The sequence below is a fragment of the Piliocolobus tephrosceles genome, unplaced genomic scaffold (assembly GCF_002776525.5).
Source record: "Piliocolobus tephrosceles isolate RC106 unplaced genomic scaffold, ASM277652v3 unscaffolded_20145, whole genome shotgun sequence".
NCBI classification, from domain to species: Eukaryota; Metazoa; Chordata; class Mammalia; order Primates; family Cercopithecidae; genus Piliocolobus; species Piliocolobus tephrosceles.
Window position 1 is genome coordinate 7,170 of NW_022302250.1, and position 21,843 is coordinate 29,012.

Consider the following 21,843-nt stretch of genomic DNA (forward strand, 5'->3'; position numbering starts at 1 on the left):
CCTATTTTAGTATCCTACTAATTAATAGGATAATAATCATGGTATCTTTATTTTGTCCTTTTATTGTCCTTATATTGTCCTTATATTGTCCACAGGCTGTGTACACCCAGCCTGTGATATTGTTCCTAAAATCCAGGAAGGGAGAGGAAGGTATGACTTTCCATAGAGTAGGAGATGTACACCCACACTGGGATTTTGTTCCTAATATCAAGCTGGGGGAGAGCATAATATTACTCCCAATATGGCAGGGGGTGTACATCCCCCCTGAGATATTGTTCTTGCCATTCAAGACAGGAGAGGATGACACGACTCCAGATATTGAAGAAAGTGCAAACCCCCGTGTGATATTCTTTCTAATACCCAGAAAGGAAGAAGAGGATATCAATCCCCATATCGCAGGAGGGGTACACTCACTCTGATATTTTTCCAAATATGCCGGGGGGAAAGAGGATAATCACATTCCTAATATCGCAGCAAGGGTTATACACCCCCGTGAGAGATGGTCCTTCATAAAGTTCCAAGGCGGAGGGGATGTTATTACATATATGGCAGAAAGTGTACACCCCCCAGGGATATTGTTCCCATGATCCTGGAGGGAAGGGGATGATATTACTTTAAATATTATTGAAGGTGTACACGCCCCCAGTGATACTGTTTCTAATTTCCACGTGGGAGAGGAGGATATGACACCCAATATCGCAGGGAGTAGAAGCACTCCTGGGATACTGTTCTTAATACTCTTTCCTCTGACGCCTGTGGCCCCTGTGCTCCTGCACCTGGAAAAGCCTCATCCCATCCAGCTGCCGACGCTAGGCTGATTCCCTTGAAACAGTGTCTGGTGTCCCACCCTCCTTTGGTAATGAATGCCGAATGGGGTTGCAACTCAAGACCCCCAACAGTGATGGCTGAGTGTGGGAACCACAAATAAAAGGGGCTGGGGATGCCATACCCCTGGGGACTTGCCAGGAGGTAATGGAGCAGGGAGGGCTGTGTGTCAATCCCCCAAAATTATAAGCTCTGGAGGCGACCACTCAAGAATGCGTGGTTTCCCCAGGCACAGGGAGCAGGAGAGGGTGCAAGGTACTGTTCCCTGGGGTGACCTCTGCAGGGACCCACACCCTCCTCAGTCAACGAGAGCTCACCCCGAAAGGATCAGGGTCCTGCCAGCCCCGAAAGAGGTGGAACCTGGTCCTTCCCCTCCTAACAACTTGGTGGTCTCTCCCCAATACTCCCCTTATAATAAATTCCATGACCGGCGCCAGAACACGGCACTGCGGCAGCCCCCAGGCTGCTTCTGACAGCGAAGGCTCCTCAGGAGAAACCCAGCCCTGGGGAAGAGATCACGCGCACATATTAATAAACCGACTATTTGTCATCAGTGGCTTCCATAGAACTTCTGGCGGGAGGATGACAGTGGATCAGGTTTCCTGGGCTCTGGTAGTCACTAACCTTTGCATGTTACTGTCTTACATGATCTCTACTGTAACCTCATGGGATCTGGAGATGGGGGCCCCCGGTTACAGCCCAGAAGCTGAGTTCAGTGGCTCCAGCTCACTCAGCTCACAGTGGTGCGATGGGGATTCAGGCCCGGGTCGTCTGAATCCAGAGCCCACAGGCTGAATCTGCTCATAAGGGGCTGTCAGTCCAGCTTGCCGCAGTTCCTGCAAGGATCTGTGAGCCTAAGTAGGTGGCTCCCCACCCGTAACACCTGCGTCCTGTCTGTGCACCTGTCTCGGGGGCATCATCCCCAGTGTTGGTCCCTGATGAACAGGGCCACTCTCTGTTCATTTTCTCCCAAAAATATCCACCCTGATCACTCTGGCCCCCAACTTGGTCAAGCAGCAGGTGTGCTTTTCTGTTCAAGGAAGGCTGGAGAAGAGTGAGAGAAGAGGAAAGACAGAAGTAAACAAAGTATTTCAAGCAGGCAGCTAAGAACCTCGGCCTTGCAGGGGGCTTAGAAATGCACCTGTGTCCCTGAAGTAACCATGCTGGTACCAGCTGAAGAGCTCTGAGCTGCATTCCAGGGGGTGCAGTTCTAGTGCCCTACCTACCATGGAAGGAAAAGGATGGGCAGCATCTCGGGGCTGAGGTCCTTAAATACATGGCTGCTTTGGGGGCAGGAGAGGGAAGAGGCAGCAAGAGGGCACCAGAGTTTATCTCCAAGGAGCAGCACTGGGAGCCAAGCTCCAGCAGGGCAGGTATCCAGGCCGATGAGGAGGTACAGCCTGGCCGTGCCACCAGCCAGGTGAGAACATCTAATCAAGGCAAGAAGGGAGCTGTGCCAAGCCTTCAGGACCTAATCCTGGAAGTCCACTGCTTCAGAGCAGCCCACAGCCTTTGTCAGCAGGGGCCTCCCTTGCAGGCTCATATCTGCCAAGATGCCTTCAATGACTTTGCAAAAAGGAGGAGTGATATGGCAAGTGGGACGTCCATGGGAAACCTGTCCACAAGGACGAGCTGCGTAGATCGGTTACTCAGCTGCAAGAAACCTGTCAGTCCCAGGGATTCTGTGGGAAAGAAGAAAGTTTATTGGGTCTGTTTTTTTTCCATTACTACACCCTAAATCTGTAGGCTTTTCAGCACACATGCAAATATTTTCTATAAAACTAGTTTTTATTTGCATATTAAAATTCTGTTATTGTGCTTTGTCTTCAATGAGTTCCAAAATACATTTGCCTAATATGGCATTTGCCTATTTTATTCTAGCTATGTACATGCAGTTGCCTCCATCTGGTTTCTATGGTAAAGTACACAGTCTTGTACATCTTTGTCTTCTCTCGCTTTTATTGTAGGTTTTGTTTTGGCTGGCCTCGGGTATTATTGTGGGCTTTGTTTTGGCTGGCCTCATGGTAGCAGGTACAGACATCACTCTAATCCTGCTGGACGTCGTATTTTTTTTTTTTTTTTTTTTACTTTAAGTTCTGGGATACATGTGCAGAACGTGCAGATTAGTAGCCATAAAAAAGAATGAGTTCATGTCCTTTGCAAGGACATAGATGAAGCCAGACGTCATCCTTAAAGAGTGACACCGCCGTTCCTTTTGGTGGGAAACCCCATCCCAGAGTGAGCCACGCCCCAGGATGTTTCCTTTCTCACACCCGTGGGTGTTTTTTGCTGTGGTGGCAGCTGAATGTGGCTCTGGATCAGTACAGTCCTGCGCTGAGGATGGAGGAAAAGAGACCTGAAAACACGGAAGGAGGGACTGAGACCATGTTCCAGGTCAAATTTCTCTCATCATCAAACCTGTCTTACAAGATGGAGCTGCCCTGTGCACGTGGAATGGCTCCATTACAGTGATCTTGTTACACTCAACTTTTTGAGAACTATGTGCCCACTAAGGAAAACGAGGAGCATCTGAAATTGTCACTATTCAAGAGAAAGGCTCATCACGTTCATATGTACTTGTCACGCCAACCCTTTCATTAACATAGTGAGTCAAGATGATGTCAGTGGCACAAAACCATGGCTACAGTCCCATGACAATTCAGCTGGAATTAAACCTTTCACTAAACAATGTCGGCTCTCTACCCAGAAACTGGGATCCGATACAGCGCGATTTGGGACATAGTTTCTATGCCACATGGGTGGAGGGTCCGCTCGGTGTGAAGGCAATCCACTGGCTACAAGATAGCCTCCTTCACTTCCAGTCTTGCCCAGACTTGGAAATAATGGCCTCAAAAGTCAGAAGCTAGGTAGTCATCACTGTGAAGTTATAGCCATTGAAATAATCACTTCATGGTTATAAATTATATAAAGAGCCTGACCACCTATCCCACTCCTCTTGAGAGACGATAACCTAGGAATGTCGGCTCTGCATCCCCTAAACCCACAGCCCGATCTCATGCAACCCAGGCCAAAATGGCACCTTAGTTGGAGAATTCCCGTTCTCCAGGCAGGAGATGGGGAGACCCAGGATCCCTGTCATTTCCCGTTTGCTGGAACAGTGACGGGGACGCAGCCCAGGCAACTGCCTCTAAGTAATCCTTGAGCCACGTGACTGGAAGGTGCAGAGTGGCTATGAGGAGAAGGATGGCTGCCTGGATGCTTCCTTAAGAGGTATGGTAGCTAGCTTCCAGATGGCTTCACTGGGCCTGCCCAGGCAGGGATCCCTTCCTTCCCAGAGGGGCTCCAAAGGTTGGAAGTGAGCGCACCTTGGGCGCAGCTCGGATCTCTTTCCTTGGGAAAGGTGATGGTGCAACTGGTCCGCCACATGACCAGCACAAGGTTAGTCTGAGTTTGGGGGTCCAGTCAGACTTAGTGGTGATTAGATAACTCTACAACCTAAGACAGCTGCACTCCTCTCCTTGGACTAGCCCTCATAATTCCATCTTAGTGGCTCAAGATCCCATCAGGAAGGATCACAGAGTCTCACAAACAGATAATTTAAAGGGTAAAAATGAGCTAACTGAGAGTATAGGAGAACATAGGAGCAGCGAGGCCACGAAAATAACCTGAAGTTAATCCACGATTAATTTTCAAATGTGTATTGAGATTCTGAGATGAGAAAGGCAATACATTATTCAACAAAATATATGACAGTCCCTGTTCTCAGAAAGTATTATTGGGGATATGTGAAAGGCAGATGCAGATACAAAATATATACTTTATGATTTAGTGTAGTATTTAAGTTCCGAAGGAGTGGCTTAAACAATAACTGGTATAACCATTCAAAAGAGAGGAAAATAATTACAGACTCACCTGGTCAGAAATAACTTCTCAAGGAGCTGAGACTTAGAAGGGAACTCAGTGCAGCACTGGGATTGGCAAAGAGTCCACTGAAAGAACAGAAGTGGTGAATTCAAGGGGCCGCTGGGAAGGTGTCCAGGTCTAATGGGGAAGGAACACAGGGACTCACCAGACCAGAGCAGACCATGAAAGTGGGAAGCAGCTGGAAGGAAGGAGAGGCAGAGCTCTCTTCCCCAAAAATGTGTATCTCGTCTTCCAGAGTTCAGAAGAGTCAACGTCAGGTTTTATTCGGTACAATTAAATAAATGAACATCTATTGAGTATCAGCTAATAATTGCTTCCCATTGGTCGGATTAATCTCTAGTAAAACAAAATAAATAGGGTGGGAACTGTCTTGGTTTTCTGAGACTGACTGCTGTGGCTCCAAAAAAGTACTGGCTTAGGAAGACAGCCAAGGGGTGTGGGATAAAAGTCTTGTCCTAAAAGACACCAATTCTCCCCGGGGGCCAGAAGGGCTGCCATCAGTGACAAACTGCTACTCACTTTTGAAGACCTAGTAAATTCAATTGATGGATTGAGTCCACCCAAAATATACAATAGTGTATTTTAGACACTGCAGTAACACCTGCAGTCTCCTGTGAAAGGAAATAAATCTCAGGATCCCAAAATCACCAAACCTAAGGGAAGTCAGGGTGGGAACTGTGTTGGGCAAACCTACCTCCCATTCTATTCCTAAACAAGATGGCTAAGAAGATTTTTAACAAGCTACGGACCACCCTCACAATTTGCCCGCAAGGAAATTCCTCGTGGATGAAGGACAGACAGAACTCAGTCATCCCTCTGCTCACATGAGACAAATGCAGCTCGGATCGCTTCCTCCGCCCTGTTGTGTCACTCAGCCAGAATAAGGCACACGTGACTATTCCTGTAAATTGCGCATTTAGTGAAAGGCTAATCAGAAACTCAAAAGAATGCAGCCATTTGTCTCTTATCTACCTATAACCTGGAAGGCCCCTCCCTGCTTTGACTTGTCCTGTCTTTCCGGAAAGAACCAATGTACATCATACATATAATGATTGATGTCTCATGTCTCTCTAAAATGTATAAAAACAGGTTGGGCCCCGGCCACCATCACCAGACATCCTGAGGCTGTGTCACGGCGTGTCCTCAACCTTGGCAAAATAAACTTTCTAAATTGACTGAGACCTGCCTCAGGTATTCTGGATTCACACATTTCATCAGCACTCCCTGAGGAACATCTTTTTTCCAAATTTCCGAAGATTACAGAATACATGAGATAAAGATGGCCCTGCCAGAGGAGGACTGCAGTAAATTCTGCTCTGGGGTCCGGGCAGGCCTGGGGCCCACATGGCCCAGCCATCCTCTCTGGAACTCTCTAGGTCCCTGGAGAATGTGGCCTTTCTCCTTCCTCTCAAGCCACCTGGGTGTTTTCTTTGCCATGAGAGGAATCGCTTTCCAAGGGACCAGGTCCTCCCAGTGAGGAAGTTCATTGCTAAGTTCTGGTTTTGCTTCTTCAGGTTCTTCACTGGCCACAGAAAGAGAACTAGTTCCAATAGTGTACTCTCTGCATGAAGGTCGCCAGTGCTCAGCAAAGAGGGGCGGGGGTGGGACACAGCGTCCTCGCCCTCGACAGCTGATGCATGTGACATGTGCCCGGCAGCTCTCTGCTGTTCAGCATTTATTTTACTAATAAAATAATAATATCTGATAATGAAAAGATGATGATTATTATTTGCAGATGTCATCATGATTGTTCTGGAAAACCCTAGAGAATCAATGGAGAAATTAACAATTGGAGAATACGGGAGAGGAGTGCCATATTCTTTAGTAAACAGGATCAGCAGGTGAAGATCAGCAGGAGAGCTATGGTGCTCTCCTGAGGTGGGCATTGTCCTGGGACACCAGAGGACGTGCAAAAAAGTGAAGTGGCTGTGGCATGGAGAGGGCATGGCATGGAGTGGGTGTGAGTGGGCGTGGTGTGGAGTGGGCATGGTGTGAGCATGGACATGGCATGGAGTGGACGTGGGCATGGTGTGTTGTGGGCATGGGTGTGGCATGGATGGGGCATGATGTGGAGTGGGTGTGGTGTATTGTGGGCATGGTGTGGTGTGGGCATGGGCATGGCATGGAGTGGGCATGGTGTGAAGTGGCTGTGGCAGAGTGGGCATAGTGTGGAGTGGGTGTCATGTGGGCATGGTGTGGTGTGGGCGTGGTGTGGTGTGGGCATGGTATAGTGGGTGTGGTGTGGGTGGGGTGTGGTGTGGGCATAGTGTAGTGGGTGTGGGTGGGCGTGGAGTGGTCGTGCTGTGGTGTGGGCAAGATGTGGGCATGGCATGGAGTGGGCATGGCATGGAGTGGGCATGGCAAGGCCCTGGGAGAGAAGGGCAGCAAGCAGCACCGAGACTTGGCAGCCAGGCGAAGAGGGCAGCTTTACTCAAGACCAACAGGAACTTGCTGATGGTTTGGGGCAGGAGAGTAGCATGAGTTGCTCTGCATATTTCAAAGATCCTTGTGGCTAGTGCATCCGTGTCACTTGTGGCTAAGTCTGTGTCACTTGCCACAGCAGCCATTGGCAGCCAGCACAGGCATCTGGTGCTCCTGGGAGGGTTTTCAGTGTGGTCCTCTGCCCACCTGCTCTGGGGTCCCTTGGGTGCTGATGAAAAGCGCAGCTTCCTGGACCTCACTGTGCAAGGGCCAAGGGACCCCAGAGCCCATGCTGGCCACTTTCTGTCCTGCCCGTGTGGCTTGGGCACTGCCCCGAATTAATTTCTAAGTCACTGAGATGAGGAGAGCAGGTGGTGTGGAGACCGGTGCTCCGTGACTGCTGTCTCCACTGAGAATTCGGTGGCTGGACGGAGGCGTGAGGAGCAGGACTTGGAACTGCCTTAGGCCTCAGGGTGCACCTAAGTGGGCCGGATTCGATGGGGGCAGCAGGGGTGTGAGGGAGACAGGGGCGTCCACACGGGAGTCCTTTCCCAAGCGCCTTTATGAGTCAGGGAGACCCAAGGTGTAAGCGCATCACCCACAGGCGGGCTCTGGGACTCCGGGAGGCTTGGGCTCAGGGCAGCTGCACAGTGCGGGGCAGGGTTTGGGTTTCGGCTCATGGCATTGGGCCTAGCACGTGTTCAGCATCAACTCACGCATCGTCCGGAGCGCTGGACACATCGTTATTACACGCACCAAACAGCCAGGGCAACGGCCTCACTCTCAAAGCTACTTTGGTTTTTTTTTTTTTTTTTTTTTTTGAGACGGAGTCTCGCTCTGTCGCCCAAACTGGAGTGCAGTGGCCAGTTCTCAGCTCACTGCAAGCTCCGCCTTTCGGGTTCACGCCATTCTCCTGCCTCAGCCTCCCGAGTAGCTGGGACTATAGGAGCCCGCCACCTCGCCCGGCTAGTTTTTTGTATGTTTTTAGTAGAGACGGGGTTTCACCGTGTTAGCCAGGATGGTCTCGATCTCCTGACCTCGTGATCCGCCTGTCTCGGCCTCCCAAAGTGCTGGGATTACAGGCTTGAGCCAACGCGCCCGGCCTCAAAGCTACTTTGAAAACGAAGTCTGGGCGCCTTAACATCTGGGAAGCTTCCCGCCCTCTCCTTGGCCTCCCTCACCCTCTCCCTCAGTCTGCGCTCGGGCATCCATCCTTTCATCCTCTTCATCCCTGCCTGCTCCGCCCCAAGCTGTGATCACGGGTGTCTCCATGTCGTTTTCATTTCAGTGACTTTAGACACTGAACACCCCCAAAGACTCTTCCCAAATCTCCCAGTGACCTTCCCTGGAAAAGGGGCTCATGTGGTGGGAGGTGTGGGCTGCCGCCCTGCACTCAGATTCCAGGACGTTTCTGCCCTTGTTTCGTGAGCAGCCCTATGGGGCTATCCCGCCAGCCGGACATTTAATTAACTAATTACAACCTGCTGACACGAATCCTTGGAATATGGCCTTCAGAGTACAATCTTTTCCTTCCAATTCATTTATCATGAGCCCCCACATGCAGCTGAGGGGCTCTTCCCTGAGGGGATACGGTGGTAATTGGTCCATTGGTCCTCCCACACGAGGTCCGGGCTGGTCTGTCAGCACCTCAGCCAAGCCTCACCATCTGTCAGCCGTGCTGTGCCCCCAACTCGAGTCCTGCAGCCAGGGGTGCAGAGGGTGACAGAGGGGGACGGAGATAGTTTTTAACGTGACGAGCGTGACAGTCACCCGAGAGGGGTCACGACAGACCCTCCCAGGATGAAGCTGTCAGGACGCAATGGAGAGTCTTCACCCGGGTTCCATCCAGGGCCGTCTAACGGCTGGTGCTGTGCAAATCTCATTCAAGTACACAAGCTGATGAGAAGTCAAGATGACTGCGGCGGTAGCACCAGGCCCCAGAAGAAGGCTGGATTTCTAATTAGGACAGAAGAGATAGGAACTGCCCCTGCTCCTTGGTTTCTGCTCCCTGGGAGCCTGCTGCCTGGAAAGCCCTGCAGGGGACTGGAACGAAGGGTGTTTGGGGCAGTGCCCCAGCCACGTGGGCAGGCTGGGAGGTGGCCAGGGCCAGCCCCTACAGGTGAGATCCAGGGAGCTGCACTTCTCATCAGCACCCAAGGGACCCCAGAGCCCGTGGGCAGAGCACGGGACACCTATGTCAGCTGCTGATGGCTGCTATGGCAGGTGACACAGACTCAGGCCTGTCCTAGCGTTCTGTGGGCCAGAAGTCAGAAATGGTCTCACGGGCTGATATCAAGGTGCCGGCAGGGCTGTCTCCTTCTGGAAGCTTTAGGGGTGACTCTTGTTTTCCAGCTTCTAGCAGCCACTGTGTTCTGCACTTATGGCCCGTCCTCCCTCTTCAGATCAGCAGTGGTCAGTACAGCCCTTCTGATGTGGGTGTCTCCCAAGGTGAAGGGCCCTGGGATCACAGCGGCACCCTGACAACTAGGATCAGCTCCCTACTTCAGGGCCGGCGCTTGGCTACATTAATTCCTGCTGCCTGAATCTCTCTTTGCCACCTGCGAGACACATTCCCAGGATCTGGGGATTAAAATACAAACATTGTGGGGGCCGTTATTCTTCCCACTACACACCCTAAGAGGATTTTAAGGTGAAAGCGTCCAAAACTGCAGAGGAAAATAATGCCAGCGGCTGACGAGAATGACCAGATTTCTCTGTGGGATTGGCCCAAGAAGTCTGCTTTGCACACAGTAGGTGCATCATAAAGATTTATTGTTGGGAAAAATTACAACAGTCTACAATGAGGACAACATTTCTTAGGCTAATATATGACTAATAATAAATCAGGACATGTTTTCAGCTCAAATAACGGATGTTCTTCCCAATTTTTTCATTTTCTCATGTGCTGTCCTTACAACTTCTATGGGGAAGTGTTTCTTCCAATGTTCTGCTCATTTTCTAAGTTGGGTTGTTTATTTTCTTATTGTTGAGTTTTGAGAGCTCTTTTTGTACTGTCAGATATCATGATTGGCAACTGGTTTCTTCTAGCCTTCTCTTAAATATGTCTTTCATGAGCAATGGCTTTTAATTTTAATACAGTTAAATGTATCAATTTTTCCTCTTCTGGATCATGAATTTGGTGCTGAATCTGGGAATCCTTTGCTTAACCCCAGACAACAAAGATTTTCTCCTATAAAATCTCCTAAAATTTTAGTTTTATGTTTTACATTTAACTCTGTAGTTCAATTTCAGTTAACTTTTGTAGAAGGTTTGAGGTTTAGAACAAGATGGTTGGTTTGCTTGTACTGGCATATGGATGCCCAGTTTTTCACACCATTGTGGAAAAGTCTATCCTTTCCCCATGAAATTGCCTTTCCACCCTTTTCAAAGGCCACTTGACAATGTTTGTGTATGTAGATTTCTGGGTTCTCTATTCTGTTCGTCTGATATGTGTTTCTGTCCCTCTGTCAATATCACTGTCTTGACTAATGTAGCCTTATGTTAAGTATTAATGGCAGGCAGTGCGAGTCCTCCAACTTTTTTTTCTTTTTCAAAATTATTTTAGCTATTTTAGTTTCTTTGTCTTTCATGTAAATAGCAGAATGAGCTTGCCTATATCTATTTTTTAAATCCTGTTGGAATTTGTATTGAAATTGTGTTACACATAGAGATCAATGTGGATAATATTGACAAATAAGCTCTGTCTTCCAGTTTATAATGTGTCTCTCAATTTATTTAGATATTCTTTGATTTCTTCCATCAGTGTTTTGTAGTTTTTGGCTTATAAAGCCTACGTGTTGTTGGGTTTATACCTAACCATTTTTTGTCCCTATCATAAATGGTGTGTGTGTGTTTACATATGTGTGTATGTGTGGTTATGTGTTTAAGTTTCCAGCTGGTCATTGCCAGTATACAGAAATATGATTAATTGTGAATGTTGACATTCTATCCAGAAACCTTGCTAAGCATACCTATTAGTTCCAACAGCCTTTTTTGTACATTGCTTGGAATTTTCTACATAAATAATCACATCATCTATGAACAGGGACAGTTTTTTTTCCTCTCAACTGCATGCCTTTTAATTTCCTTTTCTTGCTCCATTTGCTGACTGGGGTTTGCAGTGTGATGCTGAATAAGAGTGGTGAGAATGGACACCCTTGACCTGTTCCAAATCTTAGGAGAAAACCCTTCTCTGTCGCTATCATGGTATCAGCTGTAGTGAAAATTTTTTTCTTTTTTTTTAAATAAACGGCCCTTATCGGGTTAAGGAAATTCCCTTCTCCTAGTTTGCTGAGAGTTTTTATCATGACTAGATGCTGAATTTTGTCATATGCTTTTTCTTCATCAGTGGACAAAATCACATAGTTTTTGTTTAGTCTGTTAATATAGTGAATTGCATTGATTGACTGTCAAATAGAACCAGCCTTGCCTTCCTGGGATAAGCCCATTTCATTGTGATGGATTATTTATTTAATATAGTGTTCGATTTGATTGGCTGATTGAGAATGGATAATGATGAGGGCTGCTGGTCTGTAGTTTCTCTTTTTTCTCTGGTTTGGGGATCAAGATTAGATTGGTTTCACAAAATAAGTTAGTGTTCCTTCCTCTTCTATTTTCTGAAAGACTGTATACAGTTTCTGATATTTCTTCTTTGAATGTTTAGTTGTGCCAGTGACTAAAAAGAGAATTAAATATGGGTGGTGTTGAGAAAGGCAAGAATATTTTTATTATGAAGTGTTCCCAGTGCCACACCATTGAAAAGGGAGGCAAGCACAAGACTGGGCCTAATCTCCATGGTCTCTTCGGGCGGAAGACAGGTCAGGCCCCTGGATACTCTTACACAGCCGCCAATAAGAACAAAGGCATCACCTGGGGAGAGGATACACTGATGGAGTATTTGGAGAATCCCAAGAAGTACATCCCTGGAAGAAAAATGGTCTTTGTTGGTATTAAGAAGAAGGAAGAAAGGGCAGACTTGATAGCTTATCTCAAAAAAGCTACTAATGAGTGATAATTGGCCACTGCCTTCTTTATTACAAAACAAATGTCTCATGACTTTTTTATGTGTACTGTACTTTAATAGCTCTCATACACCAGAATTCAGATCATGAATGACTGACAGAATATTTTGTTGGGCAGTCCTGATTTAAAACTGAGACTGGCTTGTGGTTAAATGAGTATGTTCAGTTTTTGAATTTTAATAGTAATTCCAATTCAGTAAATGCTATCACTGTTTACCCTTTCTAAAGATATGATTAGACTTTGTTAGTAATGTTCAACTTTTCACAAAGATAGTGAGTGCCATCTTAAAACTTACTGGAGATTGATTTTATATTTAGATTTATATAGCTGGTCATATGAATATATTTAAATACTGGGGAAATTCCTCCACTGTCTCAGAACCCAGCAAGATTCACCTGTGTTTTGTGTTCATTTGCCTCTTAAAGGCAAGGGTTGAAGATAAATAAGGGAGTAATGTCTAGAGTTTTGGCCTTAACGATGCCAATCTAATTATAATTCCCTGTATTTAAAATGGTTCCTTTTACTTATTGAAAAGCATTTTAATATGGTTTATGTGTAATATCAAAGATTATTCAACACTTCTCATATCTCACAAATCTATAAGGTCACATGCTTTTAAAATAGCAGCAAGTTAAACTTCACTCTTGAATTCTTTACAGTCTAAGTCAAACTAAGTTATAATTTAGGATTGTCTTTAAACAGCCATTCAGAAACATAAAACTGTAGAACTGTGTATTTGTGACTGGGAATGGTGTTTTGCCAACTTAAAAGGATTAAAGTAGTGTAGATATACCCAAATTTTAAAATTATGGGTGATTGCAAGACTAAAGATAATTAAAAAGAAAACCAAAGAACATGAAAAAAAAAAATGGCAGATAGGAGGCAGGACTAACTTGCAGCTCCCATTTGGACAAACAGAGCAGCATGTGGAGACTCACGTTGTGAACTTTTACTCCAAGAAATACTGCAGGAACATAGCGGGAAAGCCAAGAGAATCCACAGACCCTTGGAAAGAAGTGGATTGCCTCTGCAGGCTCCATAAGACAGTCAAAAAACTGTGAGCGCCCGAAGTGTGAGAGGGGAACGTCCATTCCTGAACAAATCCTTACTGGGGAACCTGAAGGTCCAGATCGCAGGAGAAGGATTAGAACTTATCTGGAGCTGTAACAAATTTAGAGAGCTGAGCAAAATATAGGGGTAGAGGAAGCAGCAGGAAGAGCCCTGGGAGCACTCTCGGTTTCCAGGGAAGTCATTTCTGACTTTGTCTCACAGGCATCCTTAGGAAGGGCTGCCAGCGGAACTGGGGAAAGACCACGGGGAGAAGGAAACTTCCAGTTGAATTTTGTAACAATTTCAACTAAATGCAAAGCTTTCCCGGAAGAATCCCAGGGCAGGGGCTGAACCAGGAGTGCAGACCTAGCACAGAAGCCGTGGCAGGCAGGGATGTGGCAGGTGGGGATGTGACATGCAGGGATGTGGCAGGTGGGGATGGGTGAAACCTGAAAGCCCTGCTTGCTTTCCCAGTGGGGCAGGCTTGTAGCCCTGCTCACCGGCTGCCTAGACATAAACTCAGTGCTATTGTGGGGGCACAGCTGGAGGGAGACTTGCCTTGCTGGGTGTGTGGGAGCTGGGTGAGGCTGGGGGCTGCTGGCTTTCCCCCACTTTCTTGGTGACCTGCATGACACAGCAGAGGCAGCCATAATCCCCCGGGGATTATAACTCTATTGGTCTGGGAACCACATTCCCATCCTCCACAGCAGCCACAGCAAGCCACATCCAAGGAGAGGCTGAGCTCAGATATGCCTATTCTTGCTCCCACCTGGTGGTCTTTCACTACCCACCCAGGGAGCTGAAGACAAAGGATATAATCTCTTAGGAGCTCTGTGTCCCTGCCCATCATCTGAGAAACCCGAATACTTATCCAGGTGACCCTAAGGCAAGCTGGTATCCCCCTATACTACCACAGCTGATGCAGTCTTGAAAGCACCACCTCCTGGCTGGAGGCCAACCAACATAAAACCACTGCACTAAACAAAACTACAACCAAGGACCCTCACAGAGTTCACTTCACCCTCCTGCTACCTCCACCAGAGCAGTTGCTGGTCCTGAAAATGGATCACATCACAGATCTTTTTGCAGACTTTTCCCAGTACCGTTCCAGAATCCAGTAGCTTCACTGGGTGGCCACACCCAGAAGAGAAATAACAATCACGCAGTTTGACTCTCACGAAGTCCCATCCCTAGGGGAAGGGGGAGAGCACCACATCAAGGGAGCACCCTGTGGGACCAAAGAATCTGAAGAGCAGCCCTTGAGTCCCAGATCCTCTTTCTGACATAGTCCACCCCAAAGAGAAGGAACCAGAAAAACAATTCTGGTACTATAACAAAACAAGGTTCTTAACACCTCCCAAAAGCTCACACGAGCTCATCAGCAATGGACCCAAAACAAGAAAAAACCTCTGAATTGCCAGAAAAAGAATTCACAAGGTTGATTATTAAGCTAATCAAAGTGGCACTAGAGAAAGGGGAAGACCAACTTAAAGTAATTTTTTTAAAAAAATGGTTGTATTAGTCTATTTTTATGCTGCTGATAAAGACATACCCAATATTTTCATGCTGGTGATAAAGACATAACCAAGACTGGGCAATTTACAAAAGAAAGAGATTGAATTGGACATACAGTTCCATGTGACTGGGGGAGCCTCACAATCATGGCAGAAGGCAGAGGAGCAAGTCACATCTTACATGGATGGCAGCAGGCAAAGAAAGAATGAGAGAGCCAAGTGAAATGGTTTCCCCTTATCAAACCATCAGATCTCCTGAGACTTATTCACTAGCACAAGAACAGCATGGAGAAAATTGCCCCCCATGATCCAACCATCTCCTGCCAGGTCCCTCCCACAACAAATGGGAATTATAGGAGTACAATTTAAGGTGAGATTTGGGTGGGGATGCAGAGCCAAACCCTATCAATGGTATAGAATAGGAATGGAAAAATATGCAGTGAAATAGAGAGCATAAAGAAAAAACAATCACAAATTCTGGAAATGAAGGACACATTTAGAGAAATGCAAAAGGCACTGGAAAATCTCAGCAATAGAACTGATCAAGTAGAAGAAAGAACTTCAGAATTTGAAGACAAAGCTTTTGAGTTAACATCACACAACAAAGACTGAAAAAAGAATTTGAAAAAATAAACAAAGCCTCCAAGAAATGTGGGATTATGTTAACAACCAAACCTAAGAATAATTGGTGTTCCTGAGGAAGAAGAAAAATCTAAAGATTGAAAAATGTATTTGAGGGAATAATAGGGGAAAACTTCTCTGGCCTTGCTAAGATCTAGACATCCAAATACAAGAAGCTCAAAGAACACCTGGGAAATTTATTGCAAATGATCATTGCCTAGGCACATAGTCATCAGTTATCTAAAGTCAAAACAAAGGAAAGAATCTTAAGAGCTGTGAGACAAAAACATCAGGTAACCTATACAAGAAAACCTATCAGATTAACAGCAGATTTCTCAGCAGAAACTCTATAAGTTAGAAGGGATTGGGGTCCTATTTTTAGACTCCTTAAACAAAACAATTACCAGCCAAGAATTTTGTATCTAGCTGTGAACCCTGAAAATTTGAGACAGGTCTCAATTAATTTAGAAAGTTTATTTTGCCAAGGTTGAGGATGAATGCCATGACATGGTCTCAGCAGGTCCTGATTACATATGCCTAAGGTGGTCAGAGCACAGTTTGGTTTTATATATTTTAGGGAGACACAAGACATCAATCAACATATGTAAGGTGAACATTGGTTCTGTTTGGAAAGGTGGGACAACTCAAAGTAGGTAGGGGGCTTCCAAATTGTAGGAAGATAAGAGACAAATGGTTGCATTCTTTTGAGTTTCTGATTAACCTCCCCAAAGGAGGCAATCAGATATGTATATATCTCAGTGAACAAAGGGGTGACTGAATAGAATGGGAGGCAGATTTGCCCTATGGAGATCCCAGCTTGACATTTCCCTTTAGCTTAGTGATTTTGGGGTCCCAAGATATTTTTCTTTCACATTCCCCAGCCCCTTTTCCTTTTAGAAACCTTTTGGAGAAAGCATTTTAGAGAAAATGAGTCTCTGGTTCTAGGTTTCATCTGATCTCTCATGGCTAGGATGGTTTATTGTTAGACAGGTAGGTCCCAAGTTATTAGGAAAGTTCATTTTTAGAAGGTTGTGAAGTCTCATGTCCTATGAAGAGAAAAACAGGGGGAGCAAGAGAGAAAAACAATAACAAGCAAAATAACAATCCATGAAAATTGATATAGGCCTCATTACTCTGGAGTTCATATATCAGTAGGCAGGTATGAAAGCAGCTCGTGTATGTAAATAGGTTGTTGTTATTTTCTTCTGAAGTTCAAGTTGTCCGGCATCAGTTCAAAAGGCTTTAAAAAGCACAACTTATTTTTCAGTGACTCCAAATTAGGAAAAAATGAAAAAGAAGAAGGAAAAAATTGAAGACATTATTCTGAAGACTTGTAGCCAGGAAAAATTATAATTCAGTCCAAATGGTAGAAAAGTACTAAAAATTGAAAAACATTAGGCAAGACTAGAATCTAACACGTGTTTGATTATAGCTAGTGTTACAGTGTTTGAAACATAATTTTTCTCTCTCCACTTTCCCATTTTTACTAAAGACAAATCATGACAAGACTGATCGCTTTATTGTACTTGGCCTAATTATTTGTAGATAGTGCAGCAAGAATAATTATTTTTTACATAGACTTTTAAATGGGCTTTGACGGAACATTGTTCCATAGAAGGAATCTCAAGACTTTTTTTTAAAGCCAAGCCCAGCCATACATTTATGCCATTAAATACCTATGAGTTGAGTGATCCTCTCCTCTTGGGGTTCCAAGATAAACTTGGGTCTCCTGGGCCTGTCAGAAAGTGACATTCTTTACTTACCACAGGTCAGGACCCCTGTACAGTGAAGTATGAGGTCAGTTTCCCAAAGGGCTTTTATTGGCTCCATAAGTCAAGTTTGATTCCTTAAAGGAAAGCTGACCATTCCAGTCAAACCTTTAGTGACATAACCAGTTCCTTCCATTGTGTCCTGTTGCATTCATGGCTGCTATTTCGGAAGCACAGCCATGGTTCTTTAGGTTTGGCCTGGCTAGCAAAAAGGCGGCCTTTTATGTAAATAAAGCCCCTTAAGTAGTCAAAACCTCAAAAATCTTTCCTTTTCTTCCTTAAACTAGCCATTTTTCTACCCCCACCATACCACTTTTTTTTTTGGTGGGAATTGAGCCACTTAGAAGCCTCATTACCCATAATTTGGAACTTTCCTTTGGATTTGATCAAATTGGATAGAGTTGGTCAAACCCAATGGGAAAAAGATTGAAAGAAAAATAGAAACAAACAACAACAACAACAACTAAAAAAAAAAGTTAAGCAAAACAAATGATTGTACAACTTATATGATTACTGAGTGCTCTAATGGTAAGGAGAAATTAAGACCAGCTGTTTGTTAATTTTAACTTTAGCCAAGACAAACCCCAATACAGTTACTTACCTAGGGATGGGTCTCGGACTGAAGACAGCTCTCTACCATCCTAGAAGCAGGAAAGAAAACCTCATCTTCCCTGTTGGAAGCAAGCTTAAACTCCAAAAATGAGTTACCTGCCTTCCATCATCATGGAAGCAGGAAAAACTTGCCTTCCTGTGTTGGAAGCGAGTAGAACTCCAAAAAACAGGAGATGTACAGCAAAATAAACTTTAGATCTTGACCAAATTTTGAGAGATTAGGGATTCTCTGGAGGGGGTGCTCCCAGACCTCAGCAAATTGTGCTATTGGTTTGAGCCATAAAGTTAGCTCATGCTGGTACCAAGCACCAATAGGAGATTGTCAAAGGTCACGAACTTCTCCACTCAGAATCCCTCTATGAGTACAAAAATGTGAACCTCAAAAATGTGAGACAGGTCTCAGTTAATTTAGAAAGTTTATTTTGCCAAGGTTGAGGACGCGCACCCATGACACAGCCTCAGGGTGTCCTGATGACATGTGCCCAAGGTGGTCAGAGCACAGTTTGGTTTTATACATTTTAGGGAGACACAAGACATCAATCAACATATGTAAGGTGAACATTGGTTCTGTCTGGAAAGGTGGGAAAACTCAAAGTGGGGAGGAGGCTTCCAAATTGTGGGTAGATAAGAGACAAATGTTTATATTCTTTTGAGTTTCTGCTTAGCCTCCCCAAAAGAGGCAATCAGATATGCATTTATCTCAGTGAGCAGAGGGGTGACTTTGAATAAAAAGCAGGGCAGGTTTGCCCTAAGGAGTTCCCAACTTGACATTTCCTTTTAGCTCATTGATTTCAGGGACCCAAGATATCTTCCTTTCACTCAGCAAAACTAAGCTTCGTAAATGAAGCAAAGAGAAAGTCTTTTTCAAACAAACAAATGCTGAGACAATTCACCACTACCAAGTCAGCACTAAAAGCACTGATAAAAGGAGCTCTAAATCTTGAAACAAATCCTAAAAGTACACCAAACTAGAATTTCTTTAAAGCATAAATTTCACAGGACATTTAAAACAATAACACAATGAAAAAGATAAGCAAGGTATTCAGGCAATAACTAGCACAACGAATAGACTAGTACCTCAAATCTCAATACTAACATCGAATGTAAATGGCCTAAATGCTCCACTTCTCCACTTAAAAGATACGGAATGGCAGAACGGATAAGAATTCACCAACCAAGTATCTGCTGTCTTCGAGAGACTCACCTAACACATAAACACTCACATAAAGTTAAAGTAAAGGGGTGGAAAAAGACATTCCATGCAAATGGACACCAAAAGCAAGCAGGAGCAACTATTCTTATATGAGACAAAATGGACTTTAAAGCAACAAAAGTTTAAAAAGACAGAGGAATCTTGTATACTGATAAAAGGACTAGTCCAAGAGGAAAACATCACAATCCTAAATATATATGCACTTACCACTAGAGCTCCCAAATTTGCAAAACAATTACTACTAGGTCTAAGAAATGAGATAGATGGCAACTCAATAATAGTGGGGGACTTCAATACTCTACTGACAGCAATAGACAGGTCATCAAGACAGAAAGTCAACAAAGAAACAATGGACTTAAACTATACCCTACAACAAACGGACTTAACAGATATTTACAGAACATCCTGCCCAACAACTGCAGAATATACACTCTACTCATCAGCACATGGAACATTCTCCATGATAGACCATATGATAGAGTACAAAACAAATCTCAATAAATTTGAGGAAATTGAAATTATATCAAGTACTCTCTCAGACCACAGTGGAATAGAATTGGAAATCAACTCCAAAGTAAACACTCAAAACAGTCCAAATACAAGGAAATTAAACAACCTTCCCCTGAATGATCATTGGGTCAACAATGAAATCAAGATGGAAATTTAAAAATTATTTGAACCAAATGATAATCGTTATACAACCTGTCAAAACCTCTGAGATACAGCAAAGGTGGTGCTAAGAGGAAAGATCATAGAATTAAGTGCCTACATCAAAAAATTGGTAAAAGCACAAACAGACAATCTAAGGTCACACCTCAAGAAACTAGAAATAAAAGAACAAATGAACCCAAACCCAGCAGATGAAAAGACATAACAAAAATCAGAGCAAAACTAAAGGAAATCGAAAGAAAAAAATACAAAATAAAAATGAAACAAAAAACTGGTTCTTTGAAAAGATAAAAATTGATGGGTCACTAGTGAGATTAGCCAATGAAAAAGAGAAAAGATCCAAATGAACTCAATGAGAAATGAAATAGGAGATATTACAACTGATACTACAGAAATACAAAAGACCATTCAAGGCTACTATAAACACCTTTATGCACATAAACTAGAAAACCTAGAGGAGATGGATAAATTCCTGGAAATAATACAATCCTCCTAGATTAAACCAGGAAGAAACAGAAACTGAACTCTGAGCAAAAACAAAAAGATTGAAATGATATTTTTAAAATTGCCAACCAAAAAAAGTTTAGGACCAGACAGATTCACAGCTGAATTCTATCAGATATTCAAAGAAGAATTGGTACCAATCCTATTGACACTGTTTCAAAATGTAGAGAAGAGGGAATCCTCCTTAAATCATCCTAGGAAGCCAACAGAACCCTAATATCAAAACCAGGAAAGGACATAACAACAACAAAAATATACACCAATATCCCTGATGAACACAGATGCAAAAATCTTCAACAAAATACTAGCTAACTAAATCCCACAGCATATTAAAAAGATAATCCACCATGATTAAGTTGGTTTCATACCAGGGATGCAGGGATGGTTTAACACTCACAAGTCAATAAATGTGATACACCACATAAACAGAATTAAAAAAGAAAAATCACATGATCGTCTCAATAGATGCAGAAAAAGCATTTGACAAAATCCAGCATCACTTTATGATTAAAACCCTCAGCAAAGTCAGCATAGAAATGGCATACCTTAAAAAAATAAAAGCCATCTATGACAAACCCACAGCCAACATTATACTGAATGGGGAAAAGTTGAAAGCATTCCCCTAAGAACTGGGAAAAACAAGCATGCCCACTTTCACTTTTATTCAACATAGTATTGGAAGTCCCAGCCAGAGCAATCAGACAAGAGAAAGAAATAAAATACATCCAAATTGGTAAAGAAGTCAAACTGTCACTGTTCTTTGATGACATAATCATATGCCTAGAAAAACCTAAAGACTTATCCAAACAGCTCCTAGAACTAATAAATGAATTCAGTAGTGTTTCAGAATGCAAAATTAATGCATGAAAATCCGTAGCACTGCTATATACCAACAGTGACTAAGTTGAGATTCAAATCAAGAACTCAGTCCCTTTCACAATAGCTGCAAAAAATAAATAAATAAATAAATGAAATGAAATGAAATAAAATAAAATAAAATACTTAGGAATATATATAATCAATGAGATGAAAGACCTCTAAAGGGAAAACTACAAAACACTGCTGAAATAAATTATACATGACAAAAACAAATGCAATCACATCCCATACTCATGGATGAGTACAATCAATATTGTGAAAATGACCTAACTGCTAAAAGCAATCTACAAATCCATGCAATTCCCATCAAAATACCATCATCACTCTTCATAGAACTAGAAAAAAAGAATCCTGAAGTTCATGTGGAACAAAAAAGATCCAGTATAGCCAAAGCAAGACTAAGTAAAAATGACAAATCTGGATGCATCACATTACTTGACTTTAAGCTATGCTATAAAGCTATAGTCACCGAAACAGTACAGTACTGGTATAAAGAGGCACTTAGACCAATGGAGCAGAATAGAGAACCCAGTAAGAAAGCGAAATACTTACAGTCAACTGATCTTTGACAAAACAAACAAAAACATAAAGTGGGGAAAGGACACCCTATTCAACAAATGGTGCTGAGATAATTGGCAAGCCACGTGTAGAAGAATGAAACTGGATCCTCATTTCCCACCTTACATGAAAACAAACTCAAAATGGATCAAAGAGTTAAATCTAAGACTGAAACCATAAAAATGCTAGAAGGTAACATCGGAAAACCCCTTCTAGACGTTGGCTTAGGCAAAGACTTCATGACCAAGAACCCAAAAGCAAAAGCGGCAAAAACAAGGATAAATAGATGGGATTTAATTAA

At 43.8% G+C, this 21,843-nt stretch overlaps 1 protein-coding gene across 1 annotated transcript; it reads left to right on the top strand.

The window, feature by feature from the left end:
• Positions 1 to 11,824: 11,824 nt before the first annotated feature.
• Positions 11,825 to 12,142, top strand: LOC111528103 (cytochrome c-like). Its single transcript, XM_023194724.1, has one exon. It carries the CDS (start codon positions 11,825 to 11,827, stop codon positions 12,140 to 12,142), a length of 318 nt encoding a protein of 105 aa, XP_023050492.1.
• Positions 12,143 to 21,843: the final 9,701 nt, after the last annotated feature.